The sequence below is a fragment of the Pezoporus wallicus genome, unplaced genomic scaffold (genome assembly GCF_028554395.1).
Source record: "Pezoporus wallicus isolate ANWC-B61680 ecotype Strahan unplaced genomic scaffold, APGP_CSIRO_Pwel_v1 contig_3181, whole genome shotgun sequence".
In the NCBI taxonomy this organism is placed as follows: domain Eukaryota; kingdom Metazoa; phylum Chordata; class Aves; order Psittaciformes; family Psittacidae; genus Pezoporus; species Pezoporus wallicus.
In genome coordinates, this window is record NW_026641700.1 from 5,759,624 (window position 1) to 5,776,144 (window position 16,521).

Below are 16,521 nucleotides of genomic sequence, written 5' to 3' on the forward strand. Positions count from 1 at the left end.
TATAGTTCAGGTATTTTTAAAAGTAGGAGTAGATCCATAGAGTAAGGAGATATCACTCAAGCTTCTTGTCTTCATAGACTTTCAGCTGGTTATAGTAGCATCCCTCCCCCTTTATAAGATATCCTGTGCTGAATTTTTGCATCTCACAGAAAAAAGAGAAACGTCTGATCCCTACATTGTTCTTCACGTACTTTTTTACTCTTGTTGAGCACGTACTTAAGCTCAGAGTGCTCGTTGTGCCTGCTGCATACCCAGAGCATCTTCCCACCCTTGAGCTAGGGCTCTGAAATGCTATCAAGCTTCTTCTTACTTCCGGAAGTGGAAACTGCACTGCACCTTGAAAAAAGAAGATAGCACACTATCAGCATATTATACTGTTAAAAATTAAAATAGGAAAATAGTGTGCATATTTAAATTAGGCTTCTCTGTGATACAGTTTCTACACATGGTTTTTAGATAATCTTCAGAAAGTATATTTGGCATCCTCCTTATTCTGGGTTCATCTATTTTATGGTACATCTATAATCTCAAATGTGTTCTTACAAGAAAACAGTTACTGCTAGTGACAAGCCTGTATATTCTGGGTGAATCTGGTACCCTAACCAATGTACAATTTACAAGTCCTTCTTGCATCTCAGAAATCTAAAGAAGCCAACATTTGAAATGTTCTTTTTTGACTCGTTAGTAAAAGCATCAATTTTGAGTTATGAACATTCTCTTGAAACAGCCTCCAGCTATGTCCAGTAGTATTAGGTCCCAACTACCCAAGTCCTAGCTCCTTTTAGCCCTTGGTTTCCATGCACAAGAGCAGCCTCTACTAAAATAGGGCAACAGAACTGAATTCTCTTCAGAGAAAGTGTTCATTCCCAGAATAGGGAGTTTCTACAGTTAAAGAAGCATCAAGAAAAGATATCCAGATGATTTTCAGTCCCTTTGGAAGAATACGGCCTTATTTTATTATTGTATTAAAACCAGTGACTGCTTTACTGCTAAAAGCAGTATATATTTACTTTGATACTGATGCTTTTTATGGTACTGGTTGTTTCCTTTCTCTTTCCTCTGAAAGTGTGATAAGCTTTATTTTACTCTTCCCCTCCTAGCTTTTGCATTTGAAGTTTGGAAACCTTTTCAGGAATGTGGGGCAGGGTTTGCAGAGCATCCTCTGTTTCTTCAACAGAGCCCTTCTTCCCATTTTGAGTCTTGGAAAGGATCTAAAAATCAGGCTAATACAGAATCAATTAGGATTTTTAAAGGAGACAACAAACTCTGTTACCAGCATAATGAATCATATATTCATAACTGTTCAGTATACATCCTTATTTTGCCAGAAAGTTGGGTCACTTGCCTGAGGAGGGGCCATGGATTCCCACAGCTTATTCTCATTAGTTGGTGAAGCACCTGTCCTGTTTGTTCTCAATATTGCTGACAATGAAAACTTACCAGGATTTACTAGAAAACCATTTGAATAAAAGTAGGTAAAATTCAGGGACTCCTAAATCAGCGAATACTTTGCACTTTGCTTTGTCATTTTTATCATTTTCAGTGAAAGATATCTAAATCATCTTTCAAGATGTCACAATAGACTTATCTGTCTTAAACGTGGTGGAGCAAGAAAACAATGACAGAAATGCCCAGTCTGTTAAGTCGTGGTTTAGAGAGCTGGATGTGCCTAGTCCTATCCAGTTTCGGTAGCTGCTGCTAATGATACAATGGAGCAGCAAAAGCGCCTCTCAAAAAGAAGCCACCACCAACAAAAGAGATCAGCAATAACATATAAATATGAGATTTATTTACAATGGGTTTACAATTAAGAATGTTAAAGTATTGTGGTGGTCATTTCAATAAAGGGAATTACTGTCTTCTGAGGGAATGCTTCAGAATAAAGCGAGCTACACATGAAGTAGCTTGTGAAGGACAGCTCAGTGGATGTAGCAGCCCCAGGATCCCTTCGAATTTTCCTTGTGGGATCCTGATGAAAGAACAACCTTTTATCACCAAGATTCTGGTTTCCATTGTAGAGTCCTGTTGACTTAAAGCAGGACAAATGGTTTAGTTGAAAGACAATAAAGGCTTTGAATTTTTTGAGATATTCTTAAACCTCATTCTTCGGAAAAAAAACCCATCATGTTGCCATTATTGAAAAGAGTCCCAAAAGATATTTTTCAGTATATGAATTTAGTATTGTGAATGAGTTTTCTTTCTGAGTCTGGCTAGTGTGGTAGGTGGATGCTTAAGAGTTGTTTAGGTATAAATAAGGTGCAATAGTGCATTCAGGACCTATTTTCATGTGCTGTATTTTTTTCAATTTTCTATTGCCCGGTATCACTGCACCTAGCCATATGGCTTTAAAAGAGACGGAACGTAGCTCAGTCATGTCACGGAGTGCTCAGGATCAGATGTGGAGATGGGCAATATGTGAAAAAGCATATTACTTAAAATTGTCCCAGTATGGGAGACTGTTTTTCAAGACGCAAGGGACAGATGGTTATTAATAATGGGAGGGTTTCCTGGATGAAATATCTGGTGTTATTAATTTAGTTAAATTTAGTAAACAAAAGGCAGAACAATTAAGTAGGATTTCCATTTTCAAAATAAATTGAGAGCTAATAAGTGAAATCAACTGGATGGAGTGATTTTAGGCTCAAATGTAATAGAGGTTTGGAATATATTTTAGACAATCGTGCAAAAGTTAATAAAAAAATGCATTCCAAATTAGATGAGAAAAAACACTTGGAAGGACAGTTCTGTCAAAGTGAGTGATTAAGTATTTTTAAAGAATGCCTGAAGTAAGCAAAGATCTTGAAGGAAACAAAACCAGCTTGATCTGCAAAGAAGGCTACCTCCTGGATGTCAGAAAGTGTGGGGTTATAGTGACAGTTAACAGAAGTGAAGTTGAATTAGATCATTAACAAGAAAATATTACTTGAATTTGTAAAGAAGCTTTGAGGGGAAGAAAACTAAAACTATAATGCACTACTGTTGTGGTTTAAACCCAGTCAGGCAACTTGTGAGATTCTCTGCAAGGCTATGCTCCACTGCTGCTCACACGACTGCTACTGCTGAACCCAGGACAAGTGCGAATGGGCAAATGATATTAAATATAATTCAGGTGTGGTCTCAACCAGAAAAGTGTTAGTTTTCAGTAGAAATAAAATATTAGGCAAGGGTCTGAAAATAAAAAAGAATAAAAAATGAAAGGGTGTTGGGTATATATGATAAATTAGCACATACAATAAAGAGTAAAGAATGTGACTTGCAGAGTAAATGTCTTTCAAGAACACTGACAAATACTGCTGCATGGAACAATTTTTCAGTCTTAGTTCATGTCTGATAGCATGTATGTGAAGGAGGAAAAATGTAGTACCTTTAATTAGATTAAGAGAAAAAAAGTGTTGCAAAGCAGTTATATCAGTTGGCTGTTGTCTGTGCAGGGCTTTGGAAGAGGAAGAAAAAAGTAAATAGTGTAACTTTGGTGCAGGGCTTTTGTTAAACAGGAGACTGTGCCTAGCTAAGCTGCTAGCCTTTGTAAATATACATTAAGGAAATATGTTAAGTCTGTCTGGACCTAAGTAAACCATCTGATGTAGTGCCACAGGAGATGTTATGAAATAGAAAGGATGGGGATTAGTGAAGTATAATAATTATAAGTTGAATTGAGAAATGCAGATTTTAATGAAAGAATTTTTTTAAGTGGAGTTCGTGGTGGAACTGATCTTACGCAATACTTTCATTTGTTGTCTTGCCACAAAGTGAGAAACTTCAGTAATAGTTTTTAAGAAGAAAAAATATTAGAATATCAGATACCGCATATTACTACATAGAGAATATGCAGTATCCAGTGCAAGGAGACTCAGTTCAAATAGGATAGGTCATTTCTGAGGAAAAGAGCAACAACATGAAATAGTATGAAATGCAGTATTGTACTAGCAAGGTTTGCTACTGTAAACTGCAAACTTCTTTTGTAAATAAAAATAGAGAGTAAAAATGTAGGAGTGTTGGTGAATGATGGCTGTGAAACTGCAAGCTGATGTGACATGACTATAGACTGTATCAAGCAAGATTTTTTTGATAGTGAAGAAAACCACTGTCCAAAGAATAAACTGGTTAAACTTTAAGTATGCTGTCTACAGCTCCTGTCCCTTCTTTTTCATGTGTAAGGAGGACTGATTTAAACAAAACAGGGAATAATGAGCCTCATTTCAGGAAAAGACTGTGAAAGAACTTGATTTCAGTAAGCAGAACAGAGGGCACAAGGATGCGCAATGCTGTCTGTAAATGAATTATGGAAATACACAAGGGCATAGAAGAATTACCAAGCTAAATGACAGGTTGGGCAAGAATAAATAAAAAAGGATGTGGATAAATTTCATTTAAAAAATAGATTATTGTTCCTGGCTTTTGACAGTCCTTCAATAGTAGTTACTATAGAGAGGAAGGTTTCCTTGTAATCCTCAGTTTCTATGAACGTCGCTGATCTATGTATAAACAGCCCACAGGATGTAAAACAAGATGTTTTGCAGACGTGTTAAGTAGTTTCAGAGAAGCTTTAAACTTGTGCTAGGACAAAAAGTGCCTGATACCATACAGTCACAAAATAAATTAACTTTTACATTCTTTGGCTTAAAAATCAAACTCATCTGTTTGTGTGGTATGCATCTCTAACCTTGTACTAGTAAAACTGTGTTTAGTTAGGTCCTCAAACCAAAACTTCAAGTGAAATTAAATCTCAGATTTTCAGAACATTTAGACTCCAAATTGAACATGAAGGCTTATTGTCTCTCTTGCCAGCTGTAAGAATTTGAAGATGTAAAGTTGAGACTTACCTATGTAAGCTTTGTTGTAAACTAAAATTGCAATATATGGTAAAATCAATTGTGATTCTCATCAATATTGTGTTATTTATTATCAGGGTTTGTCTCGTAACAAAAGTGTTTTATATTTGTATTAGGAGGATCAAATGAAAACGGAAGCACACACCACACTTCAGATTCTGATGGAACATTTATTTCTTACAGGTTGGTAATTTTTATATTTTCTAATTTTTAAAAATTTGAATATAATAAGCAGCATAATATATTAAAAGCAAAAGAACAGATCCATATATTTTAAGAGTATTGTACACACTAAATTGCAACAGTCAGGAGACTAAAAGATGTGAAGGATTTCATTAAGTAATGATTTGAAAAGTTTTTGCATTATTATTTTTTGAGAAAGCTGTTCAAAATACTTACCTAATGAAAGTATACTGTGTTTATAAGCCTAAATAATTTTAAGGGATTTTTTTTTCCCTCCAAGGTATGGAATAAAGTAGAAATTCTCCCCTAAACTCATAGCAGCTAAGCTAAACACTGAAATACTTAACTCACCAGGGATCACCTTTCTGATCGTCTCCAAAGTAACTGGATCTATGACTCTGTTCCAGGTCAAAAAAAAGAGTCAGGATTTCTTAAATTTTAGGTTTTCTGACAGGAAAATAGTTTTTCAGTTCTGTTGGTCGTAAACACCAGTTAAAAACCATGAGGCTGAGTAACTTTCTGCAGCACTGTCACTGAACTTGAGTCTTGCAGTTGAAAGCACAGAAGAGTAACCAGCAGATGTGTAGTTCTATCTTTCAGCCAGCAAAATGCTTCCTCTGCTACAGATGCTAAATCTGTGTCCTTGTGACTGGTAATTTAATAGTGAGATTTGTGCTAACCAGAACGACTGCATCTGATTTTGATGCTTAAGTATGGCAAAATGAAACAAGTTTACCACATGATTATTTTGAATTCATTTAGAGAACAATAATGGATGGCATCTTTTTAATTTTTTTGCTTGTAGTCTACTGGAGTCTGTACTTCAAAGAGGTGTAGGCAGGCAGGAGAAACCTGCCTGTTTGCCTTGCCCTGGGAATATTGCACCATCTTGCAGGCAGTGAGCTGTGCTGGGCTCGAGGAGCCTGTTGTAGGCTGGTGACTGAAAGGCTGCTGAGAAGATCAGGGAAAACACGGCCTGGTCTTGAGGATGCTGAAAAGAAAGACTTTTTGTAAGGACCTGGAGGGAACAGCAAAGAGTTTGTTGCGATTCAAGCACTCAGAGGAAGCTTCTGGACTGAGAGCAAGGTTGGAAAAAAAGGTGTACCTGCAGGGACTCAGTGGGACAGGGGAGGTTTGATTTACAAATCTTTCCTATTTTCTGTATCCTAGTAAGTCTGCTCTAATGAAACCTACTTTGTGATGATATAAAACCCTTCAAGGGTACTTAGCATGTTCATTTTGAGAAAAATATGTTAGCAAATCCATTCCAGGTTTCTGCCTGACTCTATTTCTTGTCATATTTGTTTTCTCTATGCATGCGACATACTATCTAAGTTAAAAGAAGGGCTCAAAAATACCACCCAGAGTAACCTCTATGGTTTTTAGGTGAGAAGTGTATGTAGATACAGAGACCATGAAGCAGTCTCTGAAACACATGCAAGAAAGAATTTAGCCAGATCAGCAGAAGAAAGGAGTTGAGAGTTCCCTCTGCCATAAATTCCAGGACATTTATTCTTGAAAGTCATCAATGCTTGAAAAAGAAGCAGCCAGCTCCAGATAGGCTCTGGATCCATGATTGTGTAAACTGTGGTACTGGGGTCCGACTCTTTCTTCCTATCCCTTCTCTACTTTGCAGTAGCACTCTCAGTGAGCCAGTCCAGGGAGCTAACCTAGACAAACCTATTCATTCTTTATAGGGAGAGTTGAGAGTCTGTGGGTGAGAATTAAGGGGCAGGCTGGCAGGGGCGATACTGTTGTGGGTGTCTGTTACAGACCACCAGATCAGGGTGAGGAAGTTGACAAGGCCTTCTACAGGCAGCTGAGAGCGGCCTCACAGTCACAGGCCGTGGTTGTCGTGGGGGATTTTAACTTCCCTGATGTTTGCTGGAAGGACCACTCGGCAACCCAGCCGCAGTCCAGGAGGTTCCTCCAGTGTATGGATGATAACTTCCTCCTGCAAATGGTGGATGAGCCGACCAGGAGAGGAGCGCTGCTGGATCTCATCCTCACTAACAAGGAGGATCTGGTCGAAGCAGTAAGGGTTGAGGGCTGCCTTGGTTGCAGCGACCACGAGATGGTGGAATTCAGGATCTTGTGTGGTAGGACCAGTAGAATAGCAAGTAGAATTGCAACCCTGGACTTTAGCAGGGCAAACTTTGGCCTTTTCAAGCAATTGCTGGGGAAATCCCATGGGCAAGGCTGTTTGAAGGTAAAGGGGCCCAAGATAGTTGGTTAGCATTCAAGGATTACTTTTTCCGAGCTCAAGATCAGAGCATCCCGACACGTAGGAAGTCAAGGAAGAGGGCCAGGAGACCTGCGTGGCTAAATAGGGAATTGCTGGGTATGCTCAAGTGGAAGAGGAGAGTTTACAGGTCATGGAAGGAGGGGCTGGCCACTTGGGAGGAATATAAGGCTGCTGCTAGAGGATGTAGGAAGGCAGCTAGGATGACTAAGGCATCCTTAGAATTAAACCTGGCGAGAAGGGTCAAGGACAGCAAAAAGAGCTTTTTCAAATACATGGCAGATAAAACTAACACCAGAGGCGATGTAGGCCCACCGATGAACGGGATCGGTGCCCTGGTGACAGAAGATACAGAGATGGCAGAGTTACTGAATGCCTTCTTTGTCTACTCTGCTGCAGGCAGTCCTGAAGAGCCCTGTACCCCTGAGACCTTAGATGAAGTCAAGTCAACGGAGCGGTTTGCCTTAGTCGATGAGGAATGGGTTAGAGACCAGTTGAGCAATCTGGACATCCATAAATCCATGGGTCCAGATGGGATGCACCCGCGGATGCTGAGGGAACTGGCGGAAGTCATTGCTAGACCACTCTCCATCATCTTTACCAAGTCTTGGGAAACGGGAGAGGTGCCTGAGGACTGGAGGAAAGCAAATGTCACTCCAGCCTTCAAAAAGGGCAAGAAGGAGGACCCGGGTAACTGTAGACCGGTCAGCCTCACCTCCATCCCTGGGAAAGTGATGGAACACCTTATCCTCGGTGCCATCTTAAGGCATATCAAGGATAAGAGGGTTATGAGGGGCAGTCAACATGGCTTCACCAAGGGGAAATCATGCCTGACCAATCTCTTAGCCTTTTATGAGGAAAGAACATGGTGGATGGATGATGGCAGAGCGGTGGATGTGGTCTACCTTGACTTCAGCAAAGCATTTGACACAGTCTCCCACAGCATCCTCACGGCTAAATTGAGGAAGTGTGGTCTGGATGATCAGGTAGTGAGGTGGACTGCGAACTGGCTGAAGGAGAGAAGCCAGAGAGTTGTAGTCTATGGGGCTGAGTCTAGTTGGAGGCCTGTAACTAGTGGAGTGCCTCAAGGGTCAGTACTGGGACCGGTATTATTTAATATATTCATCAACGATTTAGATGAGGGAATTGAGTGTACTATCAGCAAGTTTGCTGATGACACTAAGTTGGGAGGAGTGGCTGACACGCCAGAAGGCTGTGCTGCCATCCAGTGAGACCTGGACAGGCTGGAGAGTTGGGCAGGGAATAACTTGATGAAACATAACAAGGGGAAGTGTAGAGTCCTGCATCTGGGCAGGAACAACCCCAGGTTCCAGTATAGGTTGGGGAATGACCTGTTAGAGAGCAGTGTAGGGGAGAGGGACCTGGGGGTCCTAGTGGACGACAGGATGACCATAAGCCAACACTGTGCCCTTGTGGCCAAGAAGGCCAATGGCATCCTGGGGTGTATTAGAAGGGCGGTGGTTAGTAGGTCGAGAGAGGTCTTCCTTCCCCTCTACTCTGCCCTGGTGAGACCCCATCTGGAATATTGTGTCCAGTTCTGGGCCCCTCAGTTCAAGAAGAACAGGGACCTGCTGGAGAGAGTCCAGCGCAGGGCAACTGAGATGATTAAGGGAGTGGAGCATCTCCCTTATGAGGAAAGACTGAGGGAGCTGGGTCTCTAGAGAAGAGGAGACTGAGGGGTGACCTTATTAGTGTATATAAATATATAAAGGGGGAGTGTTCCGAGGATGGAGCCAGGCTCTACTCGGTGGCAAACAATGATAGGACAAGGGGTAATGGGTACAAACTGGAACACAAGAGGTTCCACTTAAACTTGAGAAGAAACTTCTTCTCAGTGAGGGTGACGGAACACTGGAACAGGCTGCCCAGGGAGGTTGTGGAGTCTCCTTCCCTGGAGACATTCAAAACCCGCCTGGACACATTCCTGTGTAACATTATCTAGGTGTTCCTGCTCCGGCAGGGGGATTGGACTAGATGATCTTTTGAGGTCCCTTCCAATCTCTAGCATACTGTGTACTGTGTTTCTGATGACTTGGCTCACAGTGTTCACCTGACAGAGGTTCAGATGGGTATCGGTGCCAGTGCAAGGAGGGTTGCTAGAATGGACAACTAAAAGTAAGTGGAAGGACAGAGCATGGTTCCATTTACTTAAGGCAGCCTAAACTGTAGTGAATCCTCAGCCATCTTTAATGCTCCACAAATAAGTGAAGGCTAAAGCCAGTCTCTTGTCTCCATATTCCTTAGTCCAAAGTGGATGTAATAAATACGACTTTGGCTACGTTGCTATGACTTCACCAGAATAATAATCGTATTCTCTCAGCGAGGATTACAGCTCAACTTACAAAACTGAAGTTAATTAGTATTTTAAAAGTGGTTCCATATATCTCTGCCAGAGTATTACCGTTATAACTCGAGGCAAGATGGTAAGGCAAGATAGTGCAGTATATATATGTGGGGAGTGAGGTATATTTATGCACATATATATATAAAAGAAATCTCTGACTTCCAGTAGTTGGCAAGCTACCACTGTTATTAAGTAGCATTACAGTGTTTAAGGTGTAAAATGAGTATTTTCTGCTCAGTAACAAGTAACTCCCATCATATAATGAGACTGGCTGTAAATTTGCTGGTTGGGTTGAATATTCTGTTGATAGGTATAGTTCTGGGCTGCATGTTAAGTAAAAATGAGAAGCTAATACCTTATGAAAGACACAAAGTGAATCTTAAACTGCCTTGAAAGGTAACAATGGTAAATGGTTGTTATTTCTTTAAGGACTCATTAGAGATTTGGACTTATTTTAGTATACTGTCAATGAATATCGTTATAGTAAGTTAGTAATATGGTAAAAGTGATGATAGTGTTGTTTACCCAGTGTGTTTCAGTCTTTCGTATTTAAAAAATACTGGCTAGTGAATTTTCACCCTAGAAGAGGCAAAGGCATCTTTGGATCATGGTAGATGTCATGGCTGCAGAAGGCTAATAGATACAAAACGATACTGAAAATATTTACTGAAACAAAAGACATTTTATGCTTTATCAGAAGTGGTCTCTCTACAATTCATTTAGAAGAAGAGACAGCTCCAAATGTTTAAAAATATTTGAATGTGAATATGTTTTGCTATTAAAGTGCTCTTTAGAGCATATTGTTTTAATAATAAAAAAAATGGGGGGAAGGGTTGTACTTGATTCCAACACTTTCTGTTTTAAAGGACAATTTTACACTCTCCAATACAAGCTTCTGAGTGTGTGTGTGTTTATTAATAAAGGATGTCAGATCATTGTTCTCTCATATATTTACGATGCTCAGAACTATTTGTACAGTTTTATTTTTAATATGATGGTGTCACCTTAGAATTTGTGACTCTTGCTTGCGTTGATCAAGGCAGAGATTTAATGCTGATTATGTTCAGTGAGTGAGCATTTCCCTTTAGGTCATAAAGTTTGTAAGTAATGTAAGTGAAAAGCACGTGTGACTGGCACATATTTCTAAGTATGAGTTTGCAAATGTGTCCTGTGAGGTCATGGAGAATTTTCTAGTTGGTCATCAGGCTCTGACTGAAGTATTCTTTGTGTACTAGGTAAGAAGATTTGCTAATAAGAAATTAATGAAAATTGTTTCCTAGAACCATGTCATCAAAAGTAGAAGCTCACTATTAGAAAAATTTGAATGAGAATTTAGAGGAACTTTAAAGCATGAGAAACATGAGAAAAGTATTTCAGCTCCACTCTAGTGTGTTATTTTACTGCTTTAGTTAAAGCCTTTTCTGGATGTGCACGTTGTCCGGACTTCACCAGAAGGAAAAGAAAACTAAGTGTGGGTCTCTAGTTTCAGTATCTGCAGTGCAGTGCCACTGGAAGATAGAAATACTGTCTTTCTCCTGCTTTCCCAAGGGCAGCTGACCTTCTCCTCGCCAAAGAGGTGAACCCCTTGCCAGCACATATGACTACAGACTATTACATTAATCTGTTTAGCCTCAGTACCAGCTGCTTGCATGTTTTTAATTATCTTATTAGATGGTATAACAGTGACCTATGAAATAAAATGAAGGTGAGTATTTTTTAACTTTATTTTACAGGCTATTTTTCTAAATATATTTTAATGACCTAATTATGACTTTTAGGGAGAGCCATTGATGCAGACATTCAATTTGGCTGATAGAATCTAACATCTCAAGGACACTTATTTTCTTCCAAGGTGGATTCATACATTAATAATGCTTCTAATAAATACATAGCCTAAAAAAAGATCACTTTTCATACTTGTATTGTTAACTTACTTTATGATTTAGAAACCTATGACTACTATGCTGGATAATTTCTTGATACTTCTCTGCACTTTGTATGTAAGTTTAATTTCTACTCTGCTTATCAAGATAAAGTTCCTTCCCTTGTGGATCAAACTCCACTGACAAGTGATGATTGCTCAAAGTTGTGGGTTATATAGACAATGTATATTCCTCCTCCTGCTAATATTTCAAATAGGCAGAAGATCTAATATAAGAAAGACTTTCATTTTCTGTTTTTGCCCCTGACTTCTTAAAGAATCGACTTACCAGATGTTTTCTTTCTTACTGCAAAAAGGCAATGTGGTCCTGCTGGCTGAGGCATGTTTCTTGTGTGCCAGCCAACAACCTCAGGACTGATACTGAGCATGCAGAAGAAAGACGGCAAGGGATGCAAGCTGTTCCTCACTGTTCCTATCCCCTTCCAAAAGTGGGTAGTGAAACTAGTCTGATTCTTCTTTGACCTGTGGCTTTCCTTGGCAGCTAAGCCTCTGTCCTCATATGTTAAATGTAGTGTGAAGATATCAGCAATTTATATACCTTCACCTTGTGGAAAAATCTGTTGCAAAGCATCCGTTTTCCATCTACACAAGCTTATTTAGTCTTGTTCATACACAGGTGATGTTTCTTTATTTTTAAGCCACCCCTGTGCAGTTATATCCTATTGTTTTTAACTTTGGCCACTCTGTGTCCACACATAACCAAGAGCTGTAAAGAACAAGCTTATTTCTATTGGGTTTTTCAAATATTTTGGGATACAAATATTTGGGAATAGAAGGCAAAACAGTGAAGTGGCACTGCGTCTCCACTCTGTAAGGAGGATTCTCAGCACTTGCATCCTCTTCTCTTTCCACAAGGAAGTAGTAAAACTGTCATCCATATTTGTTTTGTCTTACCTAGCACCATTTTCTAGATGCCATTGTGGTTCATGCCATTTATGTTCAAAGAGGCCTCTTTGCACCAAAAGGAAGTTCTGCTTGACCAACTTGATAACCTTGTGTGACTGGCCTGGTAGGTAATGGGAGAGCAGTGTATGTTTTCTTCCTGGACTTAAGGAAGGCCTTTGACACTGTCAGACATAAGATCTTCAAAGACAAGCTGTTGATAAGCACAGTGCAGGTGGGCTGAAAACTCTCTCAGAGGGATCAGTGGCATAAAGTCTAGGCAGCTGGTAACAAGTAGTATACCCCGAGTGTCAGTGCTAGGTCCAGTCATGTTTAACATCTTTGTTAATGATTTTGGTGATGGGCAGGGTACTCTCAGCACAATTGCAGGTGACATGAAACAGAGAGGTGGTTTTATACACAAGATGGTTGTACTGCCATCCAGAGAAGCCTTGGCAGGCTGGAGAAGTGGGCTGACAGAAAGTACATCAAATTTAACATGGAGTACTGACAAGTCCTGCAAATGGGGAGGAAGAACCCGAAGCACCAATGTATGCTGAGGGGTGGAAAATACCATGGCAGAAAAGGACCTGGGGCTCCTGATGAACTTCAGGTTGAACATGAGCCAGCAATGCACTCTTGCAGCAAAGGCAGCTTGAAGGTTTTCCTTTTTCATAAGCACCATTAGTCCCTTAGTAAACTTGATGTGAAAGAAAGTAATCCGGTGGAACTGTGTTTTCATTTTGGCCCCAAAACCTTTCACCATTCTTCCTTCTAACACAAAATCTGGCACTAATAAATTTGAAATACTTATTAGAAGTTCTTAAGGTCTGTAGGTCTAAGTAATGCAGTGAAATTCATCAGTGTCTATAACTCAGAACCCGCATCATCTTTGCAGCAACATGGTTTAAGACTGACAGGTGAACGGCATTAGATTTTTCTTGATGCTAAAGTATACTTTTTGAGATCTTGATCATGCTGGTGTAAGCTTCTAGTCCATGAGATGTGTAGTGACATAAAAGCAAGAACATCTGCCACAGAACTGGGAGTGAGCTGTTGGTTGAGTTTAGCAACAAAAGAACCTGGAGAAGAACAGTTCTTTCCTACATAGTACCTCAGTGCCCCCACTAGCTCAGTGGGAATTTAAATGGAAGAGTTGTGTGCCACACCTTTGTAACAGAATGTCTGAAGATTAAGCCAGAAAGCTTGATTTTGCTATACTCTGCTCAGAATGCATCTGATGAGTGATTTCATTTTGATTATTGTCCTGGGTTCAGCAGTAGCAGTCATTTTTCTCCTTCTTGGTAGCTGGTGCAGTGCAGTGTTTTGACTTTCAGCTCGGGAACAGAGCTGATAACAAGGATGTTTTGGTTTGGCCAAGGACTTTGTGAGCCTCATGCTCTGCCAGGGGGGAGGGGAAGCCAGGAGGAAGCAGAGACAGGACACCTGACCCAAACTGACCAAAGAGCTATTCCATACCACAGCACGTCATGCCCAGGATGTAACTGGGAGTTAGCCGGAAGGGCTGGGAGACAGCAGGGTTGGAGGAGGTATCGGTCGGAGCTTGGTCGGGCTGAGGGGGGCGAGTTATCGGTCGGCTGGTGCTGAGGTGTTGTATTCTCTTCCCTTGTTATTTCCTTTATCATTATTATCATTGGTGGTAGCAGTAGTGATTTGTGTTATACCTTAGTTACTAAACTGTTCTTATCTCAACCTGTGGGAGTTGCATTCTTTTTGATTCTCCTCTCCGTCCCTCCGGGAGCAGGGGGAGGGCAAGAAAGGGGGGGAAGCGAGCAAACGAGTTACCTGACTGGGTTTAAACCACAACAATTATTAAAAAAACCAAACCACCACCACTACCTAGAACTGTACGTAAAACTTGAATGCAAGATGGCACATTTGAGGAATTAGTTTTTAATACAAAGATGCTCAAAGACAAAAGGTCTCTAATAAGCCTTTTGTCTTACACATTATAAACATAATGTATAACTGGAATAAATCTAAAGAACAAAGATTTGCTTTTAGTGAGACTATCTGGTTTTTAATTATGGCAATAAAGCCTAGTCAGTTCAAGAGATTAAAGTTATATCATGAAATCACTTACTCATTTTCTTATGTCATTTAATGCAAAATAGGCAAATTTACAAAGTTGAAGTGTAACTAGCAGTATTAGCTAGAGTTTTGTATTCATCACCCTGCACGTTATAAAGTCATCCAAGTTTTGAGATCGGGTGTGTATTTTTAAATATCGTAATTTCTGTGTCATTTCGCAACTTGCTTTAGTCACGTGTGAGTAAGCAGAAACATTTTGGCATTTTGAGGCATATTCCTGCAGAAAGTATCTCCCCTTTCCCTATTACATCCCGTTTCTAGTTTGCTGATTTGTAGATGCTGTGGTTTAACCCTAGCTGGAAATAAAGTACCACGCAGCTGCTTAACTCAGCATCAGTGTATTATCAACACTATCCTCACACCAAGTCCCAAACACAGCACTGTACCAGCTACTAAGAAGAAAATTAAATCGCAGCTGAAACCAGGATAGTAGAGATGAAACTTTTAACTTCTATTATATACTAGAGGAAACTCTTAACTTTCCTCTTTCTTAAGGAATGCATGTCTGTCTGTATAATGAGGCTGCATGCATGTGAACACACAAAATTCACAGAGCTCTGGTTAGCTGAGGATATGAATTAGCAGAAGGGTAAAATAACAGACGGGAACTCCAATCATGAGAACTAGAAAGAAAATGTTCTATATGTACATGCAAAGGATTTCAAAGCTGTTGGGGGTTTAAAAGTAGATAGCCTTGACTGCAATTTTTAGCAAATGAGTTACAATACAAAAATAAAAATAATTGAATAGAATATCTACATTTTATTTTGCCATTCTGTAAATGTGTGCATAAAGTAAAGAGAAGAACGAGCTGATGAAATTTAGACTTCAAAATGGCTGTAGCAAGAATACTGCTACAAAAGCTAAACAATTACAGGGATAGAAGTGAAGTGTTCTCCCAGGGCCAAACCTGGCACTTTGGCTGAGAGCCACCAAGGAGAAGTGGACAATTTGGGGTATGGAGAAAGGTATCTCGGGGTTCTGCATCAGATCCAGTGCTGTTAGGATTGGTGCTGGTAAAGTGTCCCACTGCCAGTGTGGCCTTATTTCAGTTTCCTGAACTGCACTGCACACATGCCAGGAGCTTAAAGAGCATAGCTAGCTAATAACCTTAAGTTTTTTGCTGGAATGTTTACCTTAAGAAAGTGATTTTACCTTTCTTCACTCAAGCCTTTTTAACTCTGTGGCAGCCAAAAACAGATGAAACCTGAGCTGTTTAGAAAAATCTGCCCTTTGAATGCTGAGCCTCTCAGCAGCACAGCCATGCATATCCACACTTACATGGCTGTTAACTCTGCCTCGTATCCTGAGGCAGGACTTTGGGAAACAGAGGAAAATACATCTCTTTTCCAAGCAGATTGATAAGCCTTCACATTAAAGCTGTCAAGTGGATTTTCAGGGTAGCAAATAAAAAACCATGTGTTTCAGAAATGTTTTTTTTTAGAAACTTACTGCTTATTACTTGATACTGCCTTTCAATTGTTTTTTTCCCCCTGTTTTTATAGAATTAACTCTGGTTTTATTACATTCATGGCTGTTGCCTCACTTTTTTTTTCAACTGTTAATTTTATGGCATAATAAATAATACAAACTGTGCATGTTTCTGGATTTATGCAGTATGTTTAAAAATAATTGCTGCCTCTACTTAAATATAGGTACTACATTCACTTATTGATGTTCCTATCAATAAAGACCTCGTATTACAAAACATATGACATGATAATTCAATAATTTCTTTTGTTTCTGATGGCCTGTTCAGTAGCCTGTTGCTTTACTGAGTGCCTCTGGGGAGCCAAGTTTGGGTCTCAGCAGTTATAGAGCACATTCTAAAGATGAACCAAAACTGGTATGAAAAGATTGAATTGGCTTTTCTGAGAGCATGCATGCACACCATTTTGGTTTAAGATGATTTTGCCAATGCTGGCAGCACTGCTCAAGAGTTTTCTTTGGATCTCTGTGAAAC

At 39.9% G+C, this 16,521-nt stretch overlaps 1 protein-coding gene across 6 annotated transcripts in view; it reads left to right on the forward strand.

Annotated features, from left to right (window-relative positions):
* Positions 1–16,521, forward strand: part of TBC1D5 (TBC1 domain family member 5) — a 251,111-nt gene that overhangs the window by 85,310 nt on the left and 149,280 nt on the right. For all 6 annotated transcript variants that reach the window (XM_057424934.1, XM_057424935.1, XM_057424936.1 and 3 more), the window contains one exon: positions 4,949–5,015. In XM_057424934.1, the coding sequence (XP_057280917.1) occupies positions 4,949–5,015 (67 nt within the window). The remainder of the gene's footprint in view (positions 1–4,948; positions 5,016–16,521) is intronic.